We start from the raw sequence: 26,930 nt of genomic DNA, 5'->3' as shown, positions 1-26,930 counted from the left end.
CTGGATACTGTTGAGCCACGTGCGCCAGCTGATGATGATGAGCGTGGATGTGAGGATGAACGACGGCGGTGGGCGGCGTGACAGTGCTCGACGCTCCGGCAGCGTGGGTGGGCAGAGGTGTTTGTGGTTGGGGCGCGTGCAATGTGTGCCCGTGGCCGGCGACCAGAGCCGCGTTCCCAGCACCGGACACAGCGCCGGACACCGCGCCGGCCACGGTACCGACGGAGTTAACCGTACCAGCTGCTGAACCTGCCGATCCTCCGTTCGTCGTCCCGTGGTGATGAGGATGGCCGAAGACGACCCCAGAGAAGGCCACGGGTCACTGATGGTGCTTCGCGGATCCGTTCGCGTGGTGCGCCTGCGCGACCACGTGGTGGCTCGTAGGTGGCGCGTGCCCGGCACTAGGATGATGATGGGTTCCGGTCGCCCCATGGTGGTTCGCGTTGTTCGCGCTGTTGTTGTTGTTGTTATTGTTGTTGTTGTTCTGCTGCGTCTGCCGCTGGGTGTTCTTCTTGTTTTTCATCCGCCGGTTCTGGAACCAGATCTTCACCTGCCGCTCCGTCAGGTTCAGGTTACGGGCCAGCTCCCACCGTTTCTGCTTCGAGACGTACGCGTTGAACAGGAACTCCTTCTCCAGCTCGAGCGTCTGGAACTTCGAGTACGGCTTGCGCTTCTTGCGCACCGTCACCTGACCGGTCCACTCCAACGGGTTCGAGCTGCCGCAACCGACGCCCATGCCGGCCACGCCGACGCCGACCCCCGCAAGCGAACCTGCGGGAAACAACGAAGATGGGGAGGAACCCCACATCACTTAACACAATTAGTTTGCCGAGCACAGACAGACTAGCTGAACAGCTAGAAGATTGACAAGCGGCGGTCTTCGATTTTTCTTTCGAGCTCGATGTGCACGATTCTAAATCCAGTAGAATCGTTCGCATCGGAACACGTTCTCCAGTTTTACGAATTCTATGAATGCGCAGAAATCTACCGTGAAACACTCCCACAAAAGAATACTAAAATTATTAATGAATTTTTCCCGAAATTGTGACAATCTCGGCTCACGCATTCATAGAAATTGTTTGCGTGAAAAAATCGAAGATAATGGGCCACATAAAAATACCTTAAAAAATCAACACATATATCGTACAGATAACGGATTATTCCTAGGAGAGAATGAATCGTGTATTAAGGATATGAGCTGGTGGGATACTGGTCTATTTCTCTGATCGTTGGTCGATGGGCGATGGTCGATGGTAAAGCTCATTGTGGATCGAGGTCCGGAGCATGAAAAACGACTCTCGGCCGTACCAGTTCCCTTTTCCCGCGACTTTCGGAATCGATCAGTCCGCGGAAACGAGAGCAAATACGTTGGTTCGTTAGTTGACGTATCGGCCCGTAACCAATCCCGTTAACTTTTTCCGAGCGGAGTCACTCGATTGACATTTGCCGCGCGCGCTGTTCGCCCAGGAAACCGATCGATAGCGAGCTTGCTCGATTCCGAGCCTCGATTCTTTCGATATTAAACCGTCTCCGAAGGACTCGGACGAACTCGAAAATGAAGTATTATTAACTGCATCGAATTTGGTTCAAATCTTTCAGTCACCATTAGACTGTGGATTTTATTTTATGAAATTTTTAATTCTATTAGGTCGTTCGGCAAATCATTTCGTTTTCTCAAGGGAAATTGGAAGGCAATTGTTTACTATCTAAAATAAGTCCTATAACATTTTGATCTTCTGCGATGTTTCAGGCAACTTATGAAGACTATTTATAATTATTTATAATTATATGAACGATAATTGTGTGAAGAGTCACCAATTTGCAGAAGTTTCCCCATCGTTGGGGTCACTATTGACCCGGGCACAGGCAGCAGAAGCTAGGTAGTTTCCGATTTATGACACGAGACTCACGACACGTCGATGTCGACCGGACAAGAAGAAAGTCTGCGGCGGAGTCATTAGATACCCATAATAGTCATTTAATTGTTACGTAAACGATCCGGTATCACTGGTAACGGCTCGTTAACGTTCATACGAACGGTCCCGGCGAGTCGATTAATCGTGTTCAATCCGTTCCGCGAACGATCGTATGCTCCGATTCATAGAGAAAGACATTGCGAGTCAAGTTTACGATTATACATTCGGACCGATGCGATACGTCAAGCCTCTCTCCGCCAGTTCGATCCTCCGTAATAAATCCGGTGCCCGTTTCCACTGCCGATCGTAATTATATGTAGATTCATTCATAAGAATATCATGCTTCGCTCCGCTTTGCTGATCCTAATCGAGTCTTTCAGTATGTAGAATTGCTAATTTATGGAGCTTCGATTCCGAAGAAACATCTTTCTCGCATCGAACATATTTCTTAATAGTCCATGAATTATATACACAGATAAATTAAGGGGGTGAATATTTTGTCTACGTACGTACAAAATCAGAAGCACAAAATCAGGAGTATTTCTTAATAGTATATGAATTATATGTATACACAGATAAATTAAGGGGATGAATATTTTGTCTGTGTACGTACAAAATCAGGAGCAACGTTTTGTACAGTAACAGAAATGCTAAAGTAACGTGCAAAATGTTTGAATTAAGTCATCTACAATTAAAAATGCAGACATCCCCTAGACCACGCGCACGAAGAGGGATAAACCTTTTTATCATCATTTATAAGATTCCAACCCTTCCAAAATTTTATCAAATCCTCTGTTCCCTTTCCTCTTTCCCGCGAGTAATTTCCAAAAACCGCATCAGCCGCACACGTGTTCCCGTGATCGTAGACAGGGGTGGGTCCCAGGGGTGTATAAATCGCGCGAGCACGGATCTCCCGGTGGAATTCGATTCGCCGGAAGATTCCTCAGACTCGAATCAAATCCGGGATGTCAAAATCCATGATTCCCGTTGAATCTAGTCCCGAAGCCACGTCCTGCGAGAACGAACCTCGATCCGACGAACTTGCAGAATTCATGCGGATCACAAAATGAAGCTCGGTTCCGTAGGGCGGCTTTCGGGGGAGAAAACGTGAAAAACGTGGAAAATTCACGAGTGGCCGAGTTTCCTCGACCGAAGATTGTGGGAGAGGTCGCGGGGTCACGGGATCGTGATATCTCATGGCTGTTATGGTTGTTCAAGCTCCCCTCGGAGCCTTGTCGACGATGGTGTATGCGTGCACGCGCACGGACGCGTTGGATTCGTCGCGACCAGACGGTTTGATATAATTGGACCGGTTCTACTAACCGTCCGGAGAACATGGAACAGAGATCGTGGAAATGATTGTTCGTGCATGATTCGCCTTGAGATCGTGTCGGGGATTGCCGAACGCTGTTTCAGAAATGTGTGCGGATGCGTCACGGGAGTCCGCTTATTGTTCGCGGCCGGCGGTCCCTCGCTAGGAACTTGATAGTTGGCGACGCGATAGCTTTGACTTCTTGGCTGGCAAACCCGGTGGCCTTGGGAAATTGCTGGATTCGTTGATCGCGCGAAAACTGCATTTCTAGTGGATAGCGCTTGTCAAAATGTGGACGAATCTAATGAATTAATTTTTTGTGGAGTTCATAAACGAAAGGAAGAATTTTTTCTGCAGCGCAGAACGAAGAGTTCGAAGATGGTAGCAGCCGGTCCGACTATCTTTAACCCAACAAGGATGCAGAGAAACGGCGGCGAACGTTAATCGCCTGCTCGGCCAACACAGTTGCAATTCTCCCCACCTGCCAGCACAACTCCGCTACAAGTCCATCGATAATCTACACGAGCTTAATTTGTTGCTCAAGAGCTAGCCTCGTGTACGATACTCCTCGAACTGCGAACCGCTTAAGATATCCAAAAATACAGGTTTTACTTTACAATTGATATTCTCCCGCAACGGAACGCGAAAGCAGCGAATACATTAATATTATACACTGTGCTCCTTTTTTAGGAGTTTCAGGATCAACGAGGTTCAACGGAAATACGTCGTTAAACAGCATTAAGCGTAACTGATTAAGATGTTACTGGCAATGGTGCTAGAGTTTAATTTATTTAAGTAATCGTAAGTTTTGCGTATTCCGGTTGTAACCTTTTTATGGAGCGTTCGCGGTGTTCTGTTTAGGTGACATTTCTATCGCGATTTTTTATTGCCCGGTGAATGTGCTTCGCAGCCTTGTTCTTCGTGCGATTTGTATTTTCGTCGCGAATTTATGCAACACTGTTAGACCTTTCGGAGGAGTTGGTGCTTGCCGATCGACCTTTCAAATGAATGGGAAATAAAAATTCGTCGTATTAAAGAATAAAGCAGGACCTCATTTAAACGATTTAAACGAAACTAAAAATATGCGAATTTCGTGTGATATATCAGCCCCGAATCGCCTGTAAATAACGCTTGCAACAATTTTGGCTAAGCCGATAAACACCGCTCGTTTTTTTATGGAAGATTCACGGTCCGAATTTCATCTTTCCCTGCTCGCTTATTAGATCCCGTAACGTCTTTTCCTCTTCCTTCCGCCTGTCGGTAGTCGTCTCTCTCTAGTTTCTTCCCCTATTTCCTCTGCCTTTCTCGCTCTCTCCCTCCACTCCCTCTCTTTCTGTTTCACTCGCCCCTGTGTCAGCGTTCGCGCGCGGCTCGCTCGCCGAGAGAGGTATCGCGTCGCGATCGCCTAAGCGACAGGAATTTATTGCCCACTAAAACGCCGGAATATGCAAATGATTTAACAAAGGTCAGGATTCTCACGAATGTCAGCGGCGTGCAGACACGCGGGTGTATGTTGGCGGTGCGCGCACGGAACTGCGGAATAAATGACGTATCGATTGGCAGAGGCGTGTGAGAGAGACCGCGGGACAAACACGCGGAGCAAACAGCTTTAGTATCGACGCGGGGTAGCCTGGCTTCGTAGATATGATTTCTGACTAGATATCGCTCTGGACACGCTCGCTCGATGCACACGAGCCGGCTTGCACCGAGCAATCGATGCACCCGCCCGGAAACCGACGCTTTTATCGATGCATCCAGACGCCTATCTCGATCAGCGTCCCCGCGGCCTTTCCAGGAATGCGAAAATTATTTGCTCGACTTTTCCGTGACCCTACAGGCAAGCTTCGAACACGGGATTCATTCGGAAGCAATTTTTTGAAAAATTTACTGGTTGGAATCTAACCCCTTGCCGTACGATTTATTTTACGATTTCAGTGCTAAGAACTTTTTTGTAAAACGTAATTTCCTAAAACAGGAGAAACTTTATATCTGTTGTATGCCTGGATGTTCTCCAATAGCTGCAGATTAACAAACCCAAAAAGGAATTTTATTTCGGTTTCAAGGAAATTAATAATAACATACATATGTTTAGTAGACTCTGTTCAGAATCTTCGTCACGAGTCTGACACGATATTGTCGGGCAAGGGGTTAAACAAAATTTTCCTGATGTGGTTTGGGTCTTCAAGATTTTTCTATACGTGTAGAAATGAGAGTGGAAGAAGCAATTAATTTCAAGACAACCTGTATGAAGATCAAAGGATGAAAAGAAATGTAACTGATGTGGTTTGGGTCTTCAAGATTTTTCTATACGTGTAGAAATGAGAGTGGAAGAAGCAGTTAATTTCAAGACAACCTGTATGAAGATCAAAGGATGAAAAAAAATGTACGTGATGTGATTTGGGTCTTCAAGATTTTTCTATAGGAATGAGGGTGGAAGAAGCAGTTAATTTCAAGACAACCTGTATGAAGATCAAGGGATGGTATCGCTCTCGAACAATGTATAAATCTTCGACAGGGAAGCGTAGCTGGGAAGAACTTTGTATCGGAACAAATTGATGCGAGCCATTCGAGAGGTAGGGAGACGGTATCCCTAGCCACCTGGAAACTCATTAAGACTGTAGTCGAGTCGATACCGAAATCGCAATCGCGGACTCTTCTAATCAGGTCGGTCCGTAAATTCGCGTCGACCGCCAATTAAAGTTAGTCGCCGGAGAGACCCGGGGGCGCGGATGATTGCGCGATAAATTAAAAAGCGAAACGACGGCCGTCGTTTAGGGGTCTGAAGTGGTCTTTAAAGAGGTACGGCCGCGTTCACGGGACAATGTTGCCCGGCCAGGAAAGATGCTATCTCGCTCTCAGGAATACGGGGATTCGTAGTCCGTGCGACACCACCTGTCTCCCGGCAGTGAAGGTGCGTGTCCACCGGGAGACCTCGTACGCAAATTGTCCATGAACGTCAACCTTCAACCCATCTACCGTTCGGTATCGATGTCTTTTTTCGGGAGGACCTACTTCCCAACCTGTTCTGCCGATGTCTTCTCTATCTAATTAAGATCCGACTCTTTACCGAAGTTCTGTCTTCTTGGTGACGGCCAGCCGACTCTCGAAACAATTTAACATTTACATAGCTGGAAAGTTCTGTTATTCGGGCACTGTGTTATTCCAAGAATCATTCAATTATCCCAAGTTTTCGTTAGTTGAAAAAGAATCTCGAGTTTCAACTTGCTTCGTTTCAGTACAAATCGTATTCGATTCAGTAATCAAGTTCATTAATTTTTTGATAGGAGTAGCAATTTAACCCTTGAACCTACAAATCATCCACTAATGCTCATTTCTTTAAGGTCATTATTTAAAGATTCCCAAGCTACTTTTTGCTATAAAACAATCACACGAAGATCTCTTCATCCCCTAGAAGACAACACCCAATTTACGAAGAACTCGTCCGACCAATTTTTCGAGAAATGGAAACTATCGTACCCGGCAGCCTCCGCGCATCGTTAACACCGTCAGCTGTGTTCCGCTGACATTTGGAGCTGGCGGAGCCTCGGGATGACTCCGAGGCATTGATGATAGCAGCCCAGCGGGCCAGGCCCGACGAGAACGAACAAAGATAATGGAGCTGCCATCTATTGGGTGACGGGTAAACTATACTCGGCGCTCGTATTCCGCTACTTTGTATGTATCGCACGCCTGCGCGTGCAACCTCCCTGCCCCACGCATACGATTAAACGGCGCGGAGCCGAGCGGAGCAGAGCGGAGAGGATCACGCGAACGATATCTCGTTTATCGGGCCGAGCGTGCCCGTATGAGCAGCCGGCGTGTCTCGTATTTTCCTATTCTTTACGATTCCGGCAACGGACGCGCCTTTTCCACGAGCAGCGGGGGCCAATCGCCGGCAAAAATCTCGGCGTAGATTATACAGCCAAGAATGCTTTCTCTCTCTCTCTCTCTCTCCCTTCTCTCGGAGCGCGCTGTCTCCTCCTCTGATAAGAAAATATCAATAACGCCGGCGAGCAAGTCTGGAATTGTACAGGCTCGTTCCGATCTGCTATGACCGGAAAAGAAACGAATCTCAGTGTGAAGATCTGTTGGAAATGTGGAGATTGCAACTATGTTGCCGGCTCTGACAAGGCTTCGTTTATCGCTAACACGGGTTTGATGATGTAGTAGTTTTTATTGCGATTTGAGTACGGCTATTGTGATTAGATGCTGTGCATTTACAGTTGGGCGCGCAATGCATTGTTCGATTGAGAAATCCGACTCTACATTGGCGACCGTTCCGTAATCTAGTCCAATGCTACTAATGTGCTTAGAAAATGTTTATTTTGCATAAAGATCTGTCTAGTAATCATGTAGTCTAGTAATTACGTCAGGCGTCTGATTCTACTTATTTATTGTAAATTGCGAGAAAACCTGACCAATTTTCGCAATCGATTTTTTCGAAGTTGAAGTCTTGTTTGACCAGATATTTTGCTGTGTTCTTGACTTGACTGACTTCAAGAATACTATCACACAAACGAACCTTCTAATATCCGAACGATATTAATCTTCATATATTAATCTTTTCCATAAATTCTTAAAATCCACATTCTACTAATAACCAATCAGATCCGCGATCCTTCCTGGTGCCATCTACTCGAAAATTACTTAGGACGATCGGTAACTTAGCAACCCTTTTAGTATAAGATCCTTCCTAGATCTGAGAACTTCACGGTTCGAATACTAAAGATATGAGAACGACTAGCTTCAGCGCAGTAGATCCTCCATTTATGCGAACGCCTGATTAGTTGATGTAGATTTAACGTTGCGTGCTAGAAGGTAACGTACCCGGACGCTTGCGAGATGATCGATAATTTGCTACACTCGCACAATTAGACCCTTTCCTGTACATGGGAACGTGCTAAGCTCAACTATCGGATCGTCTCACGAAAAATGCGAAGATTCGTGTTTGCAAATTAAAAAAAAAACACTTCCTTTACTAGCTGTGCAAATTACCCACGAATTTCGAACAAGGTCTGAACAAGGACATAAAACGGAGCAATTTCATTCCCCCAGAAATACTACTAGACACTCCCGAAAATAGAACAGCTGGATAAAAGTGTCTATCTAGCCGAAGTCTAGCTGACCTATCTCAAAACACTCTTATCAGCTCTAATTTCCCCTCTTGAGAGTCTGTCAAAGAGTTCCGACGCTGGACCGATCCCAGGGGCAAGATAAAACGTATTGCACGATAGTGTGAATTAGAATTGCGAAATGCCATAGAACGAGTGCGACGATTACGAGAGAGAGAGAGAAAGAGAGAAGAGACAGAAGAGAGAGAATGGGGAGATGAAGTGGTAGACGACAAAGGGGGAGGAGAGGAAAGCGAGAACGGCCGTTAGTAGGAGAGAAGACTGAACGGCCGTGTGCGGGGGTCATGGAACGGATCAGCTGATCGGAGGCGCACGCCAGAGTTTACGAGTTACGGCCGCCAATAAACCCGGCGGCGTTCGTTGTTGCTCATGCGACGTTTCATGGGTTCCAGGGAGTCGAGAAAAGGACGCCGAGTGGGGACAAAAGAGAATGACCAAATACGTGAATGAACGATGACTCGACCGACCCGTTTATGCGACCGGGAGCCAGTTTCGACCGCGGTTTTTCACGGATCCCTATCTGCTCCGGGACTCCTAATAAATTCGGAGCACGATCTTACGACTTCGCACCTTGTTCTCGAAATGCAGTCGAGCCAATTACTCGCGATTTTAATCCTTAAGTAAACAGTCCACTTTGCTGAATTGGATGAACCTGCTGATTTTGCGACAAGGTCATATGTGAGGAAAACATTCTAGATTACATGAGCCATCCGAATTCTGGAGTCAAAATAGCTCCGAGTGCAAAGGGTTAAATCAACATTTGATAGATTGCCTGCGCGAGGATCAAAAGAATATAGACTCCAAGTCGTCGATCCCTTTTCCCAAGAGAACAGCCGGAAAAACTCCGTACCACTAGACCGAGGAAAGTGTGCACCCCCTAGAGGGTGAAAGTAACGCTGCAGGAGCAGCGAAAGCATTACACGACCTCTTCTGGGAGACCTTGAACTTGTGGAGCACCCCAGAAGCTATCGTTGAGAGCTTGGAATATAATCTATGATTGAACCCAAACCTTCTTGAACATTGAAAGAAGATATAGGGCAACCCTGTGCGTATTTCTACTTAGCTCCCAAGACTACCCGAAATTTCCAGTATCCCCCACAGCTCACCGAGATCTCATCGACTCAGACTGCGGATTTGATGATGCGTTTACAACCGAAATTACAGTAAGACCAGGATTAGTATTCTGCATAAAGATCCGCAGTCTGCTTGATACCATACCGTGACACAGGTCCACCTGAAAGAAGAGAAATGAGTCCGGAGTTGATGCTTACCTGGAGGTGGGTAGGGGCTGGACGTGACGGGTTCCGGTGCCCCGTAGTTCCTCAGACCGCCATATCCGTCATGCGGGAACGCGCCCTCGGCGACCATGGCAGCGGTGACCCTGCCCCGATCGTCTGCAGCGGACGGCGTGAGATAAGCTACGCCGGCTGGCGAGTGCGGATGATGATGTCCGGCCGTGTCGACGGGATGATGATGCCTAGCTGCGGTGTAAGGCGAGTAGTTGCACCAGCTCTGCGAGAAGCTTTGATGGCAGGAGGACACGGCTGGATCGGTGGCTCCGCTAGCCACGGACGACGATCCTCCAGTGGAGGAGCTGGTGGTGGCAACCCCGGCGGAATTGTAGGACTTGTAATCGGCCGCCGAACCACCGGTGCCCGCGGATCCGGCGGTTGCCGCGGCGGGCGACCAGAAGCTCAACGATCCTGCCTTCCGGTTGTCCCTGGCGGAACCGGAGGTGGACGTCGGGTCGGCCAGGTTGTAGTAGGTCGGGGGGTTGTTGCCCCCGTACGCCTGATGGTGGTTCAGCGAGTCACCCGCGGCCGCGGCGGACGAGTAGTGCGAGTCCTGCGGGTGATGGGGGCTGTAGGTCCAGCCGCCTTGCGAGCCCGCGGAGGACGAGTGGGAATGACGAATGACGCCCGCTGGTCCAGCGGCGGGCGGGCCCGATGACTCTACGCAGCCGACCTCGCCGTACGATGACGCGGCCGGCGTCGCGGTCAGCCTTTTCGCGGGAATATGAAGAGGTCCTGGGGCGCTGTTGCTCGCGACCGATGAGGCGCTCGGCGAGGTCGAGCTGGCGCTGGCTGTCGGTGCCGGTGGTGCTGTCGTTGCCGATGACGCCGGTACAGCGGGCGACGTTGGTGTCGTCGCTTGTTGGTGGGAACCTGGCGTCGACGTAGCCTGCTGTTGTTGTTGTTGTTGTTGTTGCTGTTGCTGTTGCAGCGAGACCAAGCTGGAGGCAGTCGGCGGGACCGGTGGCGGGCTGTCCTCGTAGAGGGAACCGTTCATCATGGCCCACCAGGTCACCCCGGTGGAATTCCCCGCTCCGGTGGCTGTCCCCATCGGCGTGACGGAGCCAGGGTGGCCCACGCCGGAGCCGCACAGCGGCGCGGCGTGAACATTGTCGTACAGCGTCGCCGTCGAGCAAGCCACGTGATCGGCGATGGTGCAGATGGTGACAGTGGATTGCCGGTGTTATAACGACGACGCCCGGCGCGGCGACGGCGGAGACGTTGGCGGCGACGATGACGATGACGATGTCGGCGTCCGCGACGAGCAGCGGGGACGTCGGTTCCGTGGCACCGATCGGGTGGATCGATCGGAGCGTGATCGGATCGAGCCGGGCCGGATCGACGCGATCAACGACGACGATGAGAATGACGATGTTGCGTGTGGCGATCGGTGCGTTGGTGCGTGTGTGGCGATCGACGATCACCGGGAAGAGAGAGGGGAGAAGAGAGTAGATCAGCCGGGAGACGAGGAGGATGATGATGATGTATACACGCGCGCGGAATCACCAGTCAACCGGGAGCCACGATCGCATCGCGATGTTGTCCGGCGATCGAGCGATTGCGTTCACCGGCGCGCGCCGCGTGTACGCGAGTCCAAGGACGAGCGGGAGCCAGGCAAGGTGAGATAGCCGAGGTGACGGTGTGCGCCTCGGACGTAGGAGAAGAAGGAGAAACAGAGAGGAAGAGAGAGGGAGAGAGAGAGACAGAGAGAAAGATCAGAGAACAGAAAGAGAAAGATAGAGCGTGTAAGAGAGGGAGAGATAGAGAGCGTGGGTGGTGGAAGAGAGAGGAACCGCGTTAAAACGGCAGTTTTTATCGTCGGGTTTACGAGGCCGGTCGTCGCGACGCGCGAGGCAGAAGAAGATGTAGAAGCGGATTCGCGGCGGTGTGCGCGCGGGTATCAAAATACCATGCCCCGAGACCAGACGAGACCGGACGAGGCCAGACGAAAGAGACGGTGCGTGTGGCGCGACGCGAGCGAGCGGGGCAATTTCAAAACGGCGTGGAAAAGAGGAACGCGGGAAGAGGAAGAAGAAGAATCATCGTGTGCCGAAGAAGAGGCGACCAAGCGTTGCTCCGTGGAATCGCGGAATAAATAAAGAAAACGCGTACGGAACGAAGGCGGAGAGGAACCGCGCGCGGTAGGTGGGGATAGGGAAAATCGTATACGGGTGCGAGAGACCGTGCGAGCAGGGTTGCCGGAGGGAGGAGAGGGTGTGCAGCGGCGCGTCAGACAGGTGGAGGGGTAGGTGAGCAGGGGGGTGGAGGGAGACGGCACGGAGAGAAAGAGAGAGAGAGAAAGAGAGAGAGAGATAGATCGAGAGAGTGAGAGAGAACGAGGATGCGAAGGAGAGACGAAGAAAGACGGCGGATGAGAACCGTTCGAGTAGAAAGAGAGAGAGAGAAAGAAGGACGGGACGAAAGAGAGAAAGAGAGGGAGAGACGAGGACGCCCAGGGGCGCGATAAAATGCGTAGCAAATCCGTCGAGAAAAGGTCCATGCACCACCACCACCACCACCACCACCACCAACGCGACAAACGTTCAAAGACGACGGGGCCGAGGTTGATATCGAGGTTGTTGATGGGCCACGTGCGGGAACGTGGTCGGCGGGTCGTCCGTAAGCGATTCCCAGCGAAGATCCAAATAATGCCAGAGAATGTCCCAGAATGGTCCCGGAACGGCGACGGAGACCAGACGAGTCGGAGAGGTTGTAAAAAATCAAAACAAAAACGACACAGCACCCTTTAGTGAACAGTCTCTCTCTCGAGCACCCTGCCGTGCGAGGGTAGCTCCGTTTTTTTCGGTAGTTGAACCGGTGCACGATTCTATTACATTAGCTACTCTATTATCGAGAGTCAGATCGAAGTTCGCGATCTGTGTTAGGCACACGGTAAATCGGAACGATCGGGAACGCGGCTAGAACATGTCGTCGTCTGAACACTCGGCAATCGAACTGAGGCCTCGCTCGTAGAATCGAACGCGTCCCGTCGTCGTACACACAGTACGACCACGTTCCTCTCAGTGCTCCGATCTTGCTGCGGTCGTCCCGGGCCGGGTCATGCTCCAGCTGCATGTCGTCCCGCCAGCTGCCCCGACGAAGGAAACCGTCACCCTGCTCATAACTTTCGCTGGATGCACACGCGACACGTCTTGATCCGCACTTGCTCTCCACTCGTCACCAGTTCCTCGTCACTCGATCAAAGCAGAACTCTGTGCGAAGTCACTTTCTCTCTATCTATCCAGTCAACTTTTTATTCCTCTAACAAATCAACAACTTCGAGTCAACTCGAGAAAAGTCAACGTCAAATTAACTCCTCTTCCTGTAACCGATTAATCCTTTTGGGGGTGGGTCGAGGGTTGCAGAGGGTCTCTCGACGGATCAGGAGAAACGTTCCGCTCGTGGTCGGACGGTTTCAGGTCCCTACAGTCCCCGTGTGTTTTTTTCTCTCTTTTCGGCCGCTACTCGGTCCCCGAAACTCAGGTAGCGGAGACCCAGGTGAGAACGGTGATGAGGTCTAGCTCAGGTAGAGAGGAGCCCAGTCGGTCCCCGTGGCTGCCGCGGTGAACACACACGCGCGATGTTTACACACACGAAAAGACTCCCTTTCTTCTCTCTGGCCTCGCTGAGCCGAACTGAGCGTCAACTGAGAGCTCTGCCCGCGGCTCGGACGCGCAAACGGGCTGAACGCGACACGAGCGCGATCTCTCGGATCGTTTGCCAACCAAACCCTCCACGGACACGTCTCTCTCTTGCCCCTACCACCGAGCAACTCGGACTCTCCTCTACCCTGCCGCGTCCCTCATCAACGAACCTCTAATCTGCCCCTCTCTCTCACCACACCGCGGTGCACAGAGAACCGCGGAACGCGAATCACCCATATACACGCACCGCGCGAATCCTACTCGAGAAGGATATTCCGAGGCCTGCAACTGTCGGGAATCCTTTTTCATGAATCTGCTCCGGCTTTGCGAGGCAAGTGGAAGAGACGCTGACGGAGTATTGCGGAGGAGTCGCAGGTGCACCTGTCTCCTTTTCTTTCTAGCACCCGGTAGATGCCGAGGAACTGCTTCGCGGCCCGTTTCGCGCCATTGGAGTCCTGTCGCGGGGAGGATGGAGTCCGACTGGGACTCCGAAACTTTGATTTTGAGAAGTCTTCGGTGGTTTCTACCCCTTTATCCTTCACTCAACAATTTTATTTAATGATTTGTCTGTATTCTCCAATATCGGGTGTAAATTCAATGATTTCTTTTTATGTAGCACAAAACTAGGAAGACACAAGAATTTAATTATTTTTGCAAGTTGCAGTAGGGTGAGTGAAAATGTTTTTGGCAGTTCCACCATCTGGAACAGTGGAAATAAAAAATTTGCAGATCGACCGAATTGCAGAGAGGTCAATTGAAAAGTCGTTTGGCAGTTCCAGCAGTTTGGAGATCGTGTTCGGGACACCAATTGGCAGAACGTGGCAGCTGAATTCAGCGGGACAAGACAGCGCAATTAGACCGAGCGGAAAGACGGTGGTTTCCGTCGCGGAGACACCGCTCTAGACAAATAATTCAATAACGATAACAGGTAGCCGTTATTCGCCGAGATAATGGTGGTCGTAAAAGGTGCCGCGCCGCAAACAGGACAGCGACGCGGTTTAAGCGACGAAACACAGGCCGTTCCTTCGAGGGCAACGGGGAAGATGGACTCTCTCTCCAGGGAGACGGGAAAGAAGCGAGTCGCGAGAGCAATTAGCGTTTCATGGGCGTCGATAAATTTCTCGGTTAATTGACCGCGTGTCTCGCTGGGTGAAACGCCGGAAAAAACCGCGACACGGCCGGTGGCTGATGCCGCGAATTTAGCCAGGATCTCTCGGACAAGGACACAAAGGATCCCGAGTGTCGAAGGAATCATGCTTGCACCTGCTGCTCGCGGCCTGTCGCAATCCTCCGGGGAGTTTAACTTTTTGAAACTTTTTTCAATGTATTTCGCATGCTTTTTACCACGTTCGAACTGCTTGTAGATTGCTTGTAGCCGATAAGGGTAATCTCGTTTCGATCCTGGTTAATTATGATTGCGGATGCTGTTAACACGGGCCGTTTTACTGTCGATATCATGTGAAGCCGCATGAATAATACAAAAAGAGATCTTTCCTACCATGGATTTCTCATTTCGACAGCTACTGGAAGGATTAAGGTCCTCGTGGAATGATCCAGGTGCCTCGAAGTCGAGTGATCGAGCCAAAGGTTCGAATGGTGGAGAGAACCGGATGAATGAACGATAGAATGAACGAGGAGATAGGTATTCATCGCGATGTCACGCGAGAAGGGAAGAATGGATGATGTCTCGTGCGTGCACGCACACAACCGGGGATCCTGTACGTGCACGGCCGCGCGGAACGCCGGCAATACGTCATGGCAGTATTGCAGTCTAAATCTCGGTACTTTTATGGGGCAGTAAAGTAAAACGGTCTGACAACAACTCCGGTGGCACATACGCCTTCCATCTGTCCATCAGGCGAGCGCGCGCCACTAGATCGCGCCACGCGCGGGACCTCGCGCCTCTTAATCGACGACCTGCAACCTCGAATCAGCTGGGGAATGGATCAAGCTTATCAGTGGGAGCTTGATAACGTTCACACTGTTTCGGTACTTCGACTTTTTATTGATAGGGAGCTCGGAGAGCTTGGAAGGCGAATTGCAAAAAAGCGAAGCCTATGAAAAATCTCAGATCGATGAAGAATTTAGAGTCTCACGAATCAATGCTAGTCAGAATTATCCATGTTCCGGGTTGGAAGATCTGAGCTCGTTAAACGAAGTTCTCGCGACCCAATGAGTCCCCCCATTAGAAGCATTTAACGCTGTCATGTGATCCCAGACAATGTTTCGGGTGGTCCTCTCGAGGAGACTCGTCTTTCATGGGGTACTTGAAAGATCGACTCGGGTTCAGGGTGAGTTGCCACGATTCTGTAGCGGGACTCCGAAAAAAAAATTCTACACGGACACGCTGGTGAGAAACGCATCCCGGAATGCACTACATTTTCTTATACATATTAAACGGACGGACTGCGAATCACGTTCACTAAAAAGCAGTATTTATTTTTTAAAACTGCAGACCTAGAATTTGAATTGTTTTTCGAACTTTGAACTAGTCAACCGAAGGTCCTGAAGCTCCGTAAAATTTTTGGAACACAATCTACATGTATATGAACATATTATTAGGTCCGCAAATGACTTCCTTCCCCCTTTTTCCAAGATTATAACCGCTGACTGATTTCGATTTTGGTGTCATCTGAAAGAACGTTTTTTCAGTTTTAAGAAGAGTCGTGATGAGCGCTCTAACAAGGGAAGGACCCCAATTGTCCGACTTCGATTTTGATAATTTTTTGTAAGACGATGGTATACGGATCCCTAATGACGTCTGCAAAATATTAGGTGTAGTTACTCAATAGTTTTAAAGATATAAACAACTAAACTTTCATACCTTGTTGATATACTATAACATGATTTGCAGCTCAAGTTTTCGAAGTTCAATTGTGTATATCTTTAAAACTATTGAGTAACTACACCTAATATTTTGCAGACATTATTAGGGATCCATATGACATCGTATCACAAAAGATGATCAAAATCGAAGTCAACAATTTCAAGCAATACGGCGTGCGAGAAGCATCATTTGCGTCGCTGCTTACTCTTTGCGTTCCAGCTTAGGAAATCAGCTGTTGAAGCTACTGAAACAGTTTGTGCGGCACTAAGAGAGAACGCTGTTCTTACAGAGCATAGAAAAAGTGATACCAAGGATTTAATGCCGGAAATTTCAATTTGGAAGTCGACGATAGTTCAGGTGCACCGAGAAAGTTCGATGACGGTGAGTTAGAGGAATTGAGCAACAAAGAATTGGCAGAAAGATTGGGAGTCACCAGACAAGATTTTACATTACATTTTATCTGATAAAATCTTGAATTTGGAAAAAAAGGGGAAGAACTTATTTGTACACACGATAAAAACAAAATTTGAATAGCTTCACAGTTTTCGCCAGGATCATGCCCAGTATAACGAACATACTAACTGCTCCAAATCAGGGAACGAAGTTAACGGTGCCCTATTATTTGAATCGCCGGTGAAAAATCGCGAACGGTTATTTTTTTGTCGGGCGGATCGTTCTGAATGAAACTGCGCGGCGGTTGAACTTGAGACGCGCAATTTATGGCATCGTCGGTGAGAGGTGGCTGAACTTGAGACCGATATATAAACGACCCTCGCGCGTTGTGTAATTGATCCATTAACGGGTTTTTTATTGGCGCAATAACGCGCCGGCCAGAGGAATCTATAAATTTCCGTCGGAATTCTGTCGTTCGCCGATTCCGGCACTCGCGGGAGAAGCGTATATCGATAAGCGGGATCGTTCCTCGTAATCCAGGGCGATCGACCTCGAATATCGAGAAGGGAAGAAAACTTTTATCGTCCCTCAGCGTTTCGCAAAGCCACGTGAACCCTAGCGATCTTATGAGCAAATTTCGACGGGGAGCTACCAAACTTTTTTAACGGCTCACTGTTGCCAAAGGGATCCTCCCAAAAATGAAACTCTTTGTGCTCCCACAGAAATAGAGAACCCGCTAGCAATAACTGTACTTGAATTGCGGATTTTTATATTGAAAATTTTCAAACGCGAAACCTTCTGGTTTTCGAAGGAAATTTTTCTGTCGTTCCGATTTCAGCGTGGCTGACTAGAGTGGAAATTTGAGTGAAGAGTCGAAGAAGATTTTGTAATTGGAAAATAATGGGGAAGCTAGCAACAATCAATTGTATTTTCAGCTTTCATTAACAATCCGGTACGGGGTGTGCTAATTAGCAGTGAATTAGAGAGAATACGCGAAGAAGATTGGCTTATAACGGCTGGATGTCGCGGGTTTATTAGCGTTTCCCGGAATAATGGGCACGATAATTTGCTCATTAGCGCACAGATAATGAGTCGGATCGGCGAACGATCGTGTGCACGTGGTGATCGTGTGCAGGAAACACGGGAGAGAGAGAGCCTCTCTCTCCTCTCCTCGCCTCTCCTCTCGAAAACACGAGCGCGATAAATCGCGGGGGAGGCGCAAGCCACCTGACGTTTGTTGTACAGGCGACGCGATCATGAATGGACTTTATAGCGACCCGCCCATTTATAGGTAGTATGCGCGGTTTAGTGGCTATGGGTTTTAGTGCGACGCAGTTGTATACAATCCTGTGTTTACGGCGAGTACGTATACCCCGGGAAACGGCCCGCTTATCGGCGGATTTTTCGTTCGAGATTTCGAGGTCGGAATTAACCCGGCGAGATTTCCAACGGGTCACTTGTCAGACAATCGGATTTCGGTTCCGTAAATATTTATATTCTCGGCCTCTGGTAATTATTTGCCAATGTCACTGTGTTCTCGTCTCGTCTGCGAGTACTATCATTCATGGGTGACAATTACCTTCGGTCTCCTTGGAGTTTTCTTCAGATTAAAGTTTGGGTTTTTCCATTTCTTTGCCGGCGAAAACTACACTTAATCCTGCTGGTGTTCTCTCGAGAGTTTTGTCTTTGTTCTCTTTTTGTATAGTGGTGAGAACAAGCCTTGATCTTCTTGATATTCTCTTGACATTTTAGTTTTGTTCTCATTTATCGAAGTTGTCTTCAAATAGTGGTGAGAACAAGCCTTAATATTCGTGATGTTCTCTTGACATTTTAGTTTTGTTCTCATTTATCGAAGTTGTCTTCAAATTTTAGTCTTGTTTCCATGAGACGTTAACTTTTGTTTTAGTTCTTCTTAGACAGACTTTTGTGATTCTGTGAGCACTTGATGGTTTTGATTGATGTAATCGATTGGTTGATTGCCAAGTGTCACTTTTAAGAGCATGTTCTAGCCGCGAGAATTTTGGAGTATTGAAGTAACTATGGTTTGAGAGTCGTTTGATAAAAGTGAAAAGGGATTGCAACTCACCTTGTATACCGGCCAGTGTTCCCGGCTGGAACACGCGGGAAAGCCTGAAACATTAATGAATAATGTTAGGAGCCCATACACGAGCGTAGAATATTTAATAAAAATTGTTGCTGTCGATTTTACTGAATTCTTTCTAGAACGAATTTCTGTGTTTAAGGGAAGACTACTTGAGACTACAATCGTAGGACATAATTTCGATTTCTTAATATTTATTGTCAGCAAATGGACGCTTTTCGTGATTGTATTGATGTCAGTGATTACCTCCATTTAATGAGTTGTTCGTCAAATTTTTTAAACATATTTCTAATGGTATTTTATCTAGATTCATTGACTTTCATATTGCATCCGATTAAACAGCCTTCGATTGAATATAATCACCAGGAGCTGTGTAGCCAGATGATGCCTCTAAAATGCTGGGTCGAAATGGACCCAGGCCTCCCCATCTAAGTATTAACATATAACAGTACTGATAAGACAACGTCGTTTTGTACAAAACAATATTGGAAAATTTATGGAATTTTTTGGTTGCTGAATGTGGTTGAGTGATTGTCACGGGCCGATTAATAATTGATTAATTACCTGCTGCACAGCTCGAAGGGGCGGAACGTCTTCTCCACGGCGCCGTACACTTTGAGGCCTTTTATTTACTGGTCCACGAAGAAAAACATCAGCCTGAAGCAGAAAAAGCAATGGCGGATTAGAACGGACCGATCGCCGATATGGTGTACCGGTGTACGATAACGCATCGCCGTGTCACCCTGATTTTATGTAAGCTTTTGTGCTTGATATCGCACCAGGTATAAAGTCCCGTATCATGTTCACCGTTTAATGGACTCGGGACTCGTGTTATTTACCATGGTACTTTAGAAAACGAGCTTTCATCCCTTAAGCCTCCATACTTTTTCCCGAACGCATTATCCTAAATCCACAGCAACCGAATAAAAATGAAATAAAAGCATACTTTAGACCGTATGTATATTTTCTACATATAGATATTTTCCAACATAGGATAAATAAAGTTTGCAAAAACACGTTGGCGCTAGTCACAGATTTGATCCATTTTTATCGCAAACATCTCCCCGGAGCCGCACCCCAAAACCATTTTCCGCCAGCCAACCCCATCTCCGACCACGGAGAATCGAATCGTGGGCGTGTCTATGAATTTCGATTTGCCGCGCGTAGTGCAGGGTAAATATCAAAACCGAGGCTGAAGGTGAAAAATGTGGAAATACTCTCTGGAGGTGTCTGCCGAGTCAAATCTCCGGGGGCGAGTTTACGGCGGAGCGGTGAACGCCGCTCGGAGGGAGAGACGTGTCAATCTAGCACAGGAGAGAGAAACGGAGAGAAAGAGTACCAAAGAGATTCGTAACGGTCTGGCAGGAACGATGCGTTTCGGAAATGTCGTCGCCGCGAATGATTTCATCCGAAAGCCAATTTTCGTTTCTTATTATTATTTATTTAATGCTCTAAACAAAGTATGGTTCATGTAGCAATTTCCGTTTCTTTACATAATTTCGTGGACCCCGAAGATTAAAAAATGGATGCCCATCAGAGTTGGGCAAATGCTAGTCACAATTTTATTATTGACTAATAACTTCATAAGCTTTACAAAAGTGACTAATAATTAATGACTAAGTAAATACTTGAGCGTGAAAGAGGTGGGCATTATTTGGCCAAGGAAATATTTCAAATGCTAATTAATATTTTAGATTTTATTTTGCTTAAAGAAAATATTATTTTAAATAAGATATACAATTTCGAAAATAAAATATTTCTATTTGAACTATCTGAACCTCAAAATAAAATATTTCTATTTCAACAATTTGATCCACAAAATAAAATATTTTTATTTTAACAAAAACCGCATAAACATACAGTCTATCTTATCGTTAAGAAACGATTTACACTCATAAATGTTTTGAATTCGAACCATTACTTTCAGCAATAATATTTAAAATTTTAATTGAAAATAAAGACAAAATACAAATATTTTCAATATTCTTCAAATAAAATAGTATTTTAAAAAAATGACTGCCTCAAATAAATTATTTTATTTTCAAAAATGATGCATCAAATAAAATATTTTATTTTCAAAGTTGTACACATACTTTAAAAAATAAATAGGATTATTTATTATTTACTATTTAAAATACTATTTTCCCCAGCTGTGGAGCGTGACTATGAGTAATGACTACATAATTATTTGAGCGTAATGACTAATGAATAATGACTAAATTTTTATTAAGGATGAATATTGAATACTGACTACAATGGTGGAACTAATGACTAAATACGCAATCAGAATTTCACTATAACTAATGACTAAAAATGGTTATAAGTTAAAATATGACATAATAATAACAAAAAAAAATCCTATTAGTTTATGAACATATAAAATACAAATTATGACACGTTTGGTCACTGCAAATTCCGATATAGTTTAAGTATACATATTAATGTATATTAATCGCACAATAGTGACTGATGACTAAAGCAGTTTTCACTACTTCTTCTATATTTGGATAAAACATTTCTGGCAACCCTAAACTCACCCCCATAAGAGCACAACCACGAACTCCGTCAGCGAATTACAAGCAACCCGTCACTTCGAACCACTGAAACACATAACCTAATTCCTCGGGCTCACCGTGCTCAAACAGGACACAAAACCAGCCCGCCATCGACACTCACCCCCGCCCGGTTCCCCGAAAATCCCCGAAGAAAGGAAAATGATTTCGATAGCAATCTCGCAGTTTGCAGACGATAAACGTCGACGGAAACACGCAGTCGTTAACGGAGGAGAATAGTGTAGCGATCGCTCCACCCGAAATCCGTTTTACCCCCGTCGGCTGTCGTCGGTACACAAATCCAGCCCATCCGTGTTGCACAAAGGGGTCGACAAGTTTCTTTCGTGGAAAGGGAGCAAAAGTGAGAGCCCTCTCTCTTTCTCACCCCTGGAAAGAGGAGAGAGGGTAGCAAAAGCTCTGGCGAAATGTGGGCAGGACGTGCCACGGCCGATATTACCCCGAGCAGCCAAAGTAAAAGCTATAGGGGTGGTTCGGGGGTTAGGAAACACGTTGGCCAGCGTGTCGGTGTGTACAGAAGAGATTTGAGGGCGCAACAGCCGGACACGAGAAAGCTCTCGCAGCCCTGCTGTACTTCTAAAACCAAGGGGTGGGCCCCTCACCCCCATGATTTCTGTGAGACCACTCGCGGAAGCCCTCCGTTTGACATTTTCACCGTGACCGTGCATTTTGATGCTTAATTGAATTAAACGCCGACTTAAAATTGTATTTATAGTTGCTTTTCGCTTAGGATGGCGCATTGGTGCAGAATTTTGGAAAAGGGAATAAAAAGGTTCGAAGACAGTGGTGTTCTGTATTTTCTATCGAGGTTTCCGGAGGGTTGGAAAGTTTACGGACAGGGTTTGGAATGCTAGGATCGCGGAAGGTCAGTTAAAAAATGATCTGGCGACCGACTGGAAATATGGGACACTTCACCTTGACCCGTGGATTACGGGGAAATTTATTACCCTCGGAGTGACTTTAACGCGCGTTTTCGATAACACCCTGTGCCACTGTAATGGGTCGATATTTATCGCCTCGTTATCCCGCGGGGGTGGTTTATGTGAAGTAGACGGATTTTTCAGTAAACACCGGCCACTATACACAGTCTCGCGGGTTTCCAAGCGATTGAGAGCAGGCCTCCACCATTATTTACCGTCTGAGAACTTGCACAAACTTTGCCGTCACCTCCTAAATATTTTTCTTCAATTAACGAACACCGTATCGTTCACACATCTCAATAATATCAATCCACTTGCAAATTACCCTGAATAATTATACATAGACCTTGATGCAGAAGGTAACTAAGTGATTTTTGTACCACCCTGTATCCTCGATGCTTATAAATACGAATTGCAATTATTCCGGATGCGGTATAATTATTATTGAAAGTGACAGGAATAACCGACATAAATTCTATAACGAAAGAAACTCGTATTACGTATTTTTGCTTGGAAAAAAAGGATGATATATCTCGACAGAGCACCATTTTATCAGGCGGAGTCCCGCCGCGAAAAAAGCGACTCGAGCCCGAGATAATTAAAAAAATCCGGTCCCTGAGGAGCAAGCTCGAGTCTTAATTCACGCCGGGCCACTAAACCTCGACAGAAAGGGTTGCATTCATCGCAGCCGAGACACCCCTTTCGGAGATTACGAAACTGGAGCCACGAAAAAAAAAGTAAAGAAAACTTTCTGACGAATTAAACCCCGGCCGAGGAACATTGGCCCCACACAGGCGGAGACTCGAGAGAAGAGTTTCCTCGTAAAAGAAATATTTATTCGAAGCCAACGACGGGATTGAGCAATGGAGCCCTGTGGAATTTTGGGGGCTTAATTAAAAGGAGAAAGTCCTGCTATTCTTTATCCGTGACCCTTCGAGACTAATTTAATCAGCACTCGGTAATATCCTCTGCGCTGCTGTTGTAATTAAATTGTTTGAAGGACTATGAAAACGTCGGAGAATAGGTTCCACAACCTCCTCATCTAATCATTCTTATTTTATTTAATATGAAAATACTGTTCTCTATCTTTATGATTTGTAACTTTTGTTTTAAGAATACCAGAGCAATGGGAACATTCAATTTGCAAAGTAAAACTATTTTACACCCTGATTTAATATGAAAATTGAATTAATGTATCTTGCGGTGCACGCATTGTCGAATTTCTGGTGTCTACGATCGACGAACGCGCATCCCCTGGCGCAACGATGCGTGAAAACAACCCTGGATCGTCCAACCAAGTGCACACGAGCGACACGATCGTTATTCATTCGCAAAACGCGTCCATTCTATTCCGAGAGACCTCCTCTTCAACCCCTTTCACGGGATCCAAGATCCTGAACCCATTTCACCATCCATAATCTTTTCTTCGTGACGGGGATTCGGAGATCCTCCGAGAGGATCTATAAAAATCAACCCTTGCGTGCTTCTGTACAGTCTTCATCAGTCGTGGCTGGGAAAATTGAAATGGGGGTCCGGGGAATAAAGAGCGGGGACCGTAAACAATTTATCATTCCCCAGAAAACGGAAAATTAATAATTCAATCTGTAACTTCACATCGTTGTACCCACGGATGTCTAATAGTAAATTACAATTTACGAGATTGCAATGTTTCGTATTTGTTTTAAATTTTTGTTTCAAATTTTGGGGGTGATTTCTCGGTAATCAAACTTGGCAATATTTGTTTCTAACGTTCTCTTTTCTTCCTTCAAATATTTTTGTAAGGATGAACGAGAAAAGGAGAGAGAGGAGAGCATAGTTAGGGGTTAAAGCGTCTAAGCGACGGCGAGCTGTACTCCGGGGGGTGGAAAAGGGGTCGTCGTCGAGTCCCATAACCGTGTGACGTGACGCGTGCCGTTTTTAGCGGGGCGTCGAGACGCCTTCCGCGTGGAACGCCGCCAGCACCGGGACGCCCTCTCGTTTCCACGCGCAGACGGTATGGCCGCGCGACCAATCGCAGCTTTCCATTCCGACAGGCGCCACCAACATGGCAGTGGCGTGCGCTTTGCCAGAACAGAGCCAGACCTCCGACTATGTCAGGGGATCTCGACTGCTCTCTTGGATTCTGAGACTGCCAACTGACTTCCTATGCTGCATTTTTCCAAAATTTTCAAATACATATGCAAGTACTTAATTTAATCTTATTAATAGAAAGTAGATCCTCGCGCGAAATAAAATTGAGCCTGGTCATTGTACCGAAAAAATCTCGAAAGGACGTTCGAGTTTTAAAATGCTCATAAATGCACAGCATGTATTTTTGTTTTCTGACTCTGCTAGTAATTGTGAAGGTTCAAGAACGTCATCTCCACTATCTAAGAGTGCTAAAAATCTTTTAGGAAGCTTGGATATGTTGTTTAAAAACAGGAGAATAATGCGAGTCTCCGAGTGTTCGGAGCAGCGCTCGGTAGCGACGTCGAGACCCAGTACCGCCAAGAATTCGAGAGGCTAGACAGCTTAATCGTTCGACGCGACCCAAAAAGGGAGAAAGTCGGGTGGATCCAATCAGGCTATCCCAACAAAACCTCGAGCGCTCTGGTCGCTCCCCACCACGAGAAAACAAAACCGCGAAACATTGTAGGCTCCAGAGGCGAGACAACGCTGGTTTGGCCATCAGGCGACGTTATCATTTGCTTGGTTTGTCGACTAGCCGGCTTTCCAATCCTCTCTGGAGGAGGACTTTATCTCGAGGTGACCGGCTGATAGAATGCAAAACAGCGTCGCAGAAACGAGCAAATGGAAAAAGATGAAGATAGGAAAAACAAGCAGGAGGAAATCGACGGAGGACGGCGATCTTCGAGAGGGTCCTGGAGGAGAGAAAGAGGAAGAGGGAAGAAACATCAGCTGGAAAGAGGGAAGGAAGATCTTGGGAGACTTCGGCTGATGAGGACGGTTCCCATGACGACGCAACCCCAGGAACACGAAACGGTCTAGCCATCCTTGACTCAATACTGACTCGCCGTATACTCACGTACCGTCGAACCTCCACTTCTCTCCCCAGTCTTCAAACCCTCTTAAGCTCTCTCCCTCTTTCTCTCCTCTGGCTCTCTCACTCTCTCTTTGGCCCCTCTGTTTGGTCCCTCTGCTCCCGCCTTCCTCCCCTCGTCCACCCACTTTCGCGTCCCTGGCCAAATGGAATATCCCACGCTTATACTTTGTTCCATCTGCAGGTCCATATCGTACGTACACACCGCCTCGCCTCCACGTATACGTGGATCGTATAACCAAAGGGATCAGAGCCGGAATACAAACGATCGGACACACGCTAGCCTTTGTATCCCGCTAACGAAAAGAAAAATGATGGCCGCGACTCGACTCCGAATTGCTGCATTAAGGAACTGGATGCCTTTCGATTCCTTCGCCGATCGTCCTGCCGACTTCCGGAGAGAAAGAGGATTCCGTAGACTCCTTTCCATTAGAATCCTATCATGGATTTAGTAAAGGATAGACTGATTTTCTGCATGAAAAGCATCAGTGTTTCAAACATTGCAGGCAATTTTAATTCTGCTTCTTGAGAAACCAGGATTGATTTTTACAGGAGGAAACGTTTTAGATAGCGACGCCAGAAGACCCAGCGTATCTGAATCGAAAAATCAGGTCGCGAGGCGGCTATATCCGAAGGCACGATGCGGCAACCTCGAGATAGCCAAATGCCAACCCCGGGAACCCACCCCCGCTCCCTATCGACTCGGATGTATCGATAAATTCCTTGGTATCTCGGCGCGATACGCGAAAATACCGCCCCGCTTAAACTCGGCCATCGACCTCGGGAAGCTCGATCCAACGAACGCGAACCTATCCCGACAAAAGCGGTCGCACACTCGCCTGCTCGTCCGTGGATCCGTTGGAAACCCCTTCGATTATTTTCTTCCAGCTTTTGTTCGGAGTCAGCGAAATTTTATTCCCGAATTCTATTCCCGAGTTCCATCTTGTTTTATTTTCCGGCGTGCGCACGGGAAATTCTACGTTCGGTGGAAAAGAGTAGTGTAAGAGAGAGAGAGGGTTGGACGCGCGGCTTCTCCACCCGCGACGCTCTATAAATAATTCAACTAAAATAATATGATCCCCTCGCACGGTCGCGGCCTTTCCTAGCGGCATTCATTCTCGGCTTTCACCACCGCACGTAAACACTATGGCCGCCGTTCCGGGATGGGAGCCGCTCGCTCGCGAAGCTATCCTAACTCATGGCCCTTTTTTCCTGCCCCCTGCCTGCCCTAATCCTGATTCCAAGCCGCCTTTTCCGCCGAGTGGCTTTGCCTGTATCCGCCGAGTTACGTCGACGCTACACGCTACGGGAAATGCCTTGAAAAATGCCTTTTGAACGGTGCCTGCGCTGCCACGGCGGCCTTTCAATTTTATTTTCACTTGATTCTTCGGTGGAGAGCCCACTTAGCAATATTATTCCCAGGCACAACGAAAATAAATCGCGATCGCACTCGTGTTAGAGCGAGAATATTTCCATATAATATTCCATACAATATTTCGAGAATATTGTTTTCGTTGAAGGTAACTGTTGTTGAATGAAATGACAAGAACACGCAGCAAGGATAACATGAAAGATGAAAATTTATTGTGTCAGAGGTGATGATAGGCCGACCATAAATTGATCAATTGTCAGATCCACATTTACATCGTCCACGCAGGAAAATCACGAAGACACTCCGAATTTACGAAAATTTATTTAGCACAGATTTTAGAGAGAATTCTAGCAGCCAAATTCTTTCTGAATTCCGACAGCCAAAGTCATCGGTTTAGTGTCTTCCGTTTCG

At 47.2% G+C, this 26,930-nt stretch overlaps 2 protein-coding genes across 6 annotated transcripts in view; both read right to left on the bottom strand.

Annotated features, from left to right (window-relative positions):
• Positions 1–301: 301 nt before the first annotated feature.
• Positions 302–15,942, bottom strand: LOC143207808 (uncharacterized). 2 transcript variants are annotated; one of them, XM_076421605.1, is made up of 2 exons: positions 9,632–15,942; positions 302–771 (listed from the first exon to the last, which is right to left on the bottom strand). In XM_076421605.1, the coding sequence occupies exons 1-2, from the start codon at positions 10,701–10,703 to the stop codon at positions 320–322; spliced, it is 1,524 nt and encodes a 507-aa protein (XP_076277720.1). In that variant the 5' UTR covers positions 10,704–15,942; the 3' UTR covers positions 302–319. The 2 variants fall into 2 exon arrangements, with proteins under 2 accessions (XP_076277720.1, XP_076277719.1); XM_076421604.1 differs by having other exon boundaries at positions 302–810; positions 9,632–15,908.
• The window catches only part of LOC143207809 (uncharacterized), a 68,827-nt gene continuing 52,494 nt past the window's right edge, over positions 10,598–26,930 (bottom strand). For 2 of the 4 annotated variants that reach the window (XM_076421610.1, XM_076421608.1), the window contains exons 4-6: positions 19,182–19,274; positions 18,603–18,646; positions 10,598–10,693 (exon numbers count right to left, since the gene is read on the bottom strand). In XM_076421610.1, the coding sequence (XP_076277725.1) occupies positions 19,247–19,274 (28 nt within the window). In that variant the 3' untranslated portion in view covers positions 10,598–10,693; positions 18,603–18,646; positions 19,182–19,246. The other 2 variants (XM_076421609.1, XM_076421607.1) reach the window with 1 other exon arrangement.

Source organism: Lasioglossum baleicum, chromosome 4 (genome assembly GCF_051020765.1).
Source record: "Lasioglossum baleicum chromosome 4, iyLasBale1, whole genome shotgun sequence".
Classification (NCBI taxonomy): domain Eukaryota; kingdom Metazoa; phylum Arthropoda; class Insecta; order Hymenoptera; family Halictidae; genus Lasioglossum; species Lasioglossum baleicum.
Note: the sequence above shows the minus strand (reverse complement) of the source record. Positions and strands in the feature narration are given on the sequence as shown.

Bases quoted from the DNA above. Each gene is read 5' to 3' on its own strand.
- LOC143207808 (XM_076421604.1), bottom strand. From the start codon at position 10,703: ATGGGGACAGCCACCGGAGCGGGGAATTCCACCGGGGTGACCTGGTGG. The intron at 811-9,631 runs GTAAGCATCAAC...AATTGTGTTAAG, and splicing joins CAGCCCCTACCCACCTCCAG to TGATGTGGGGTTCCTCCCCA.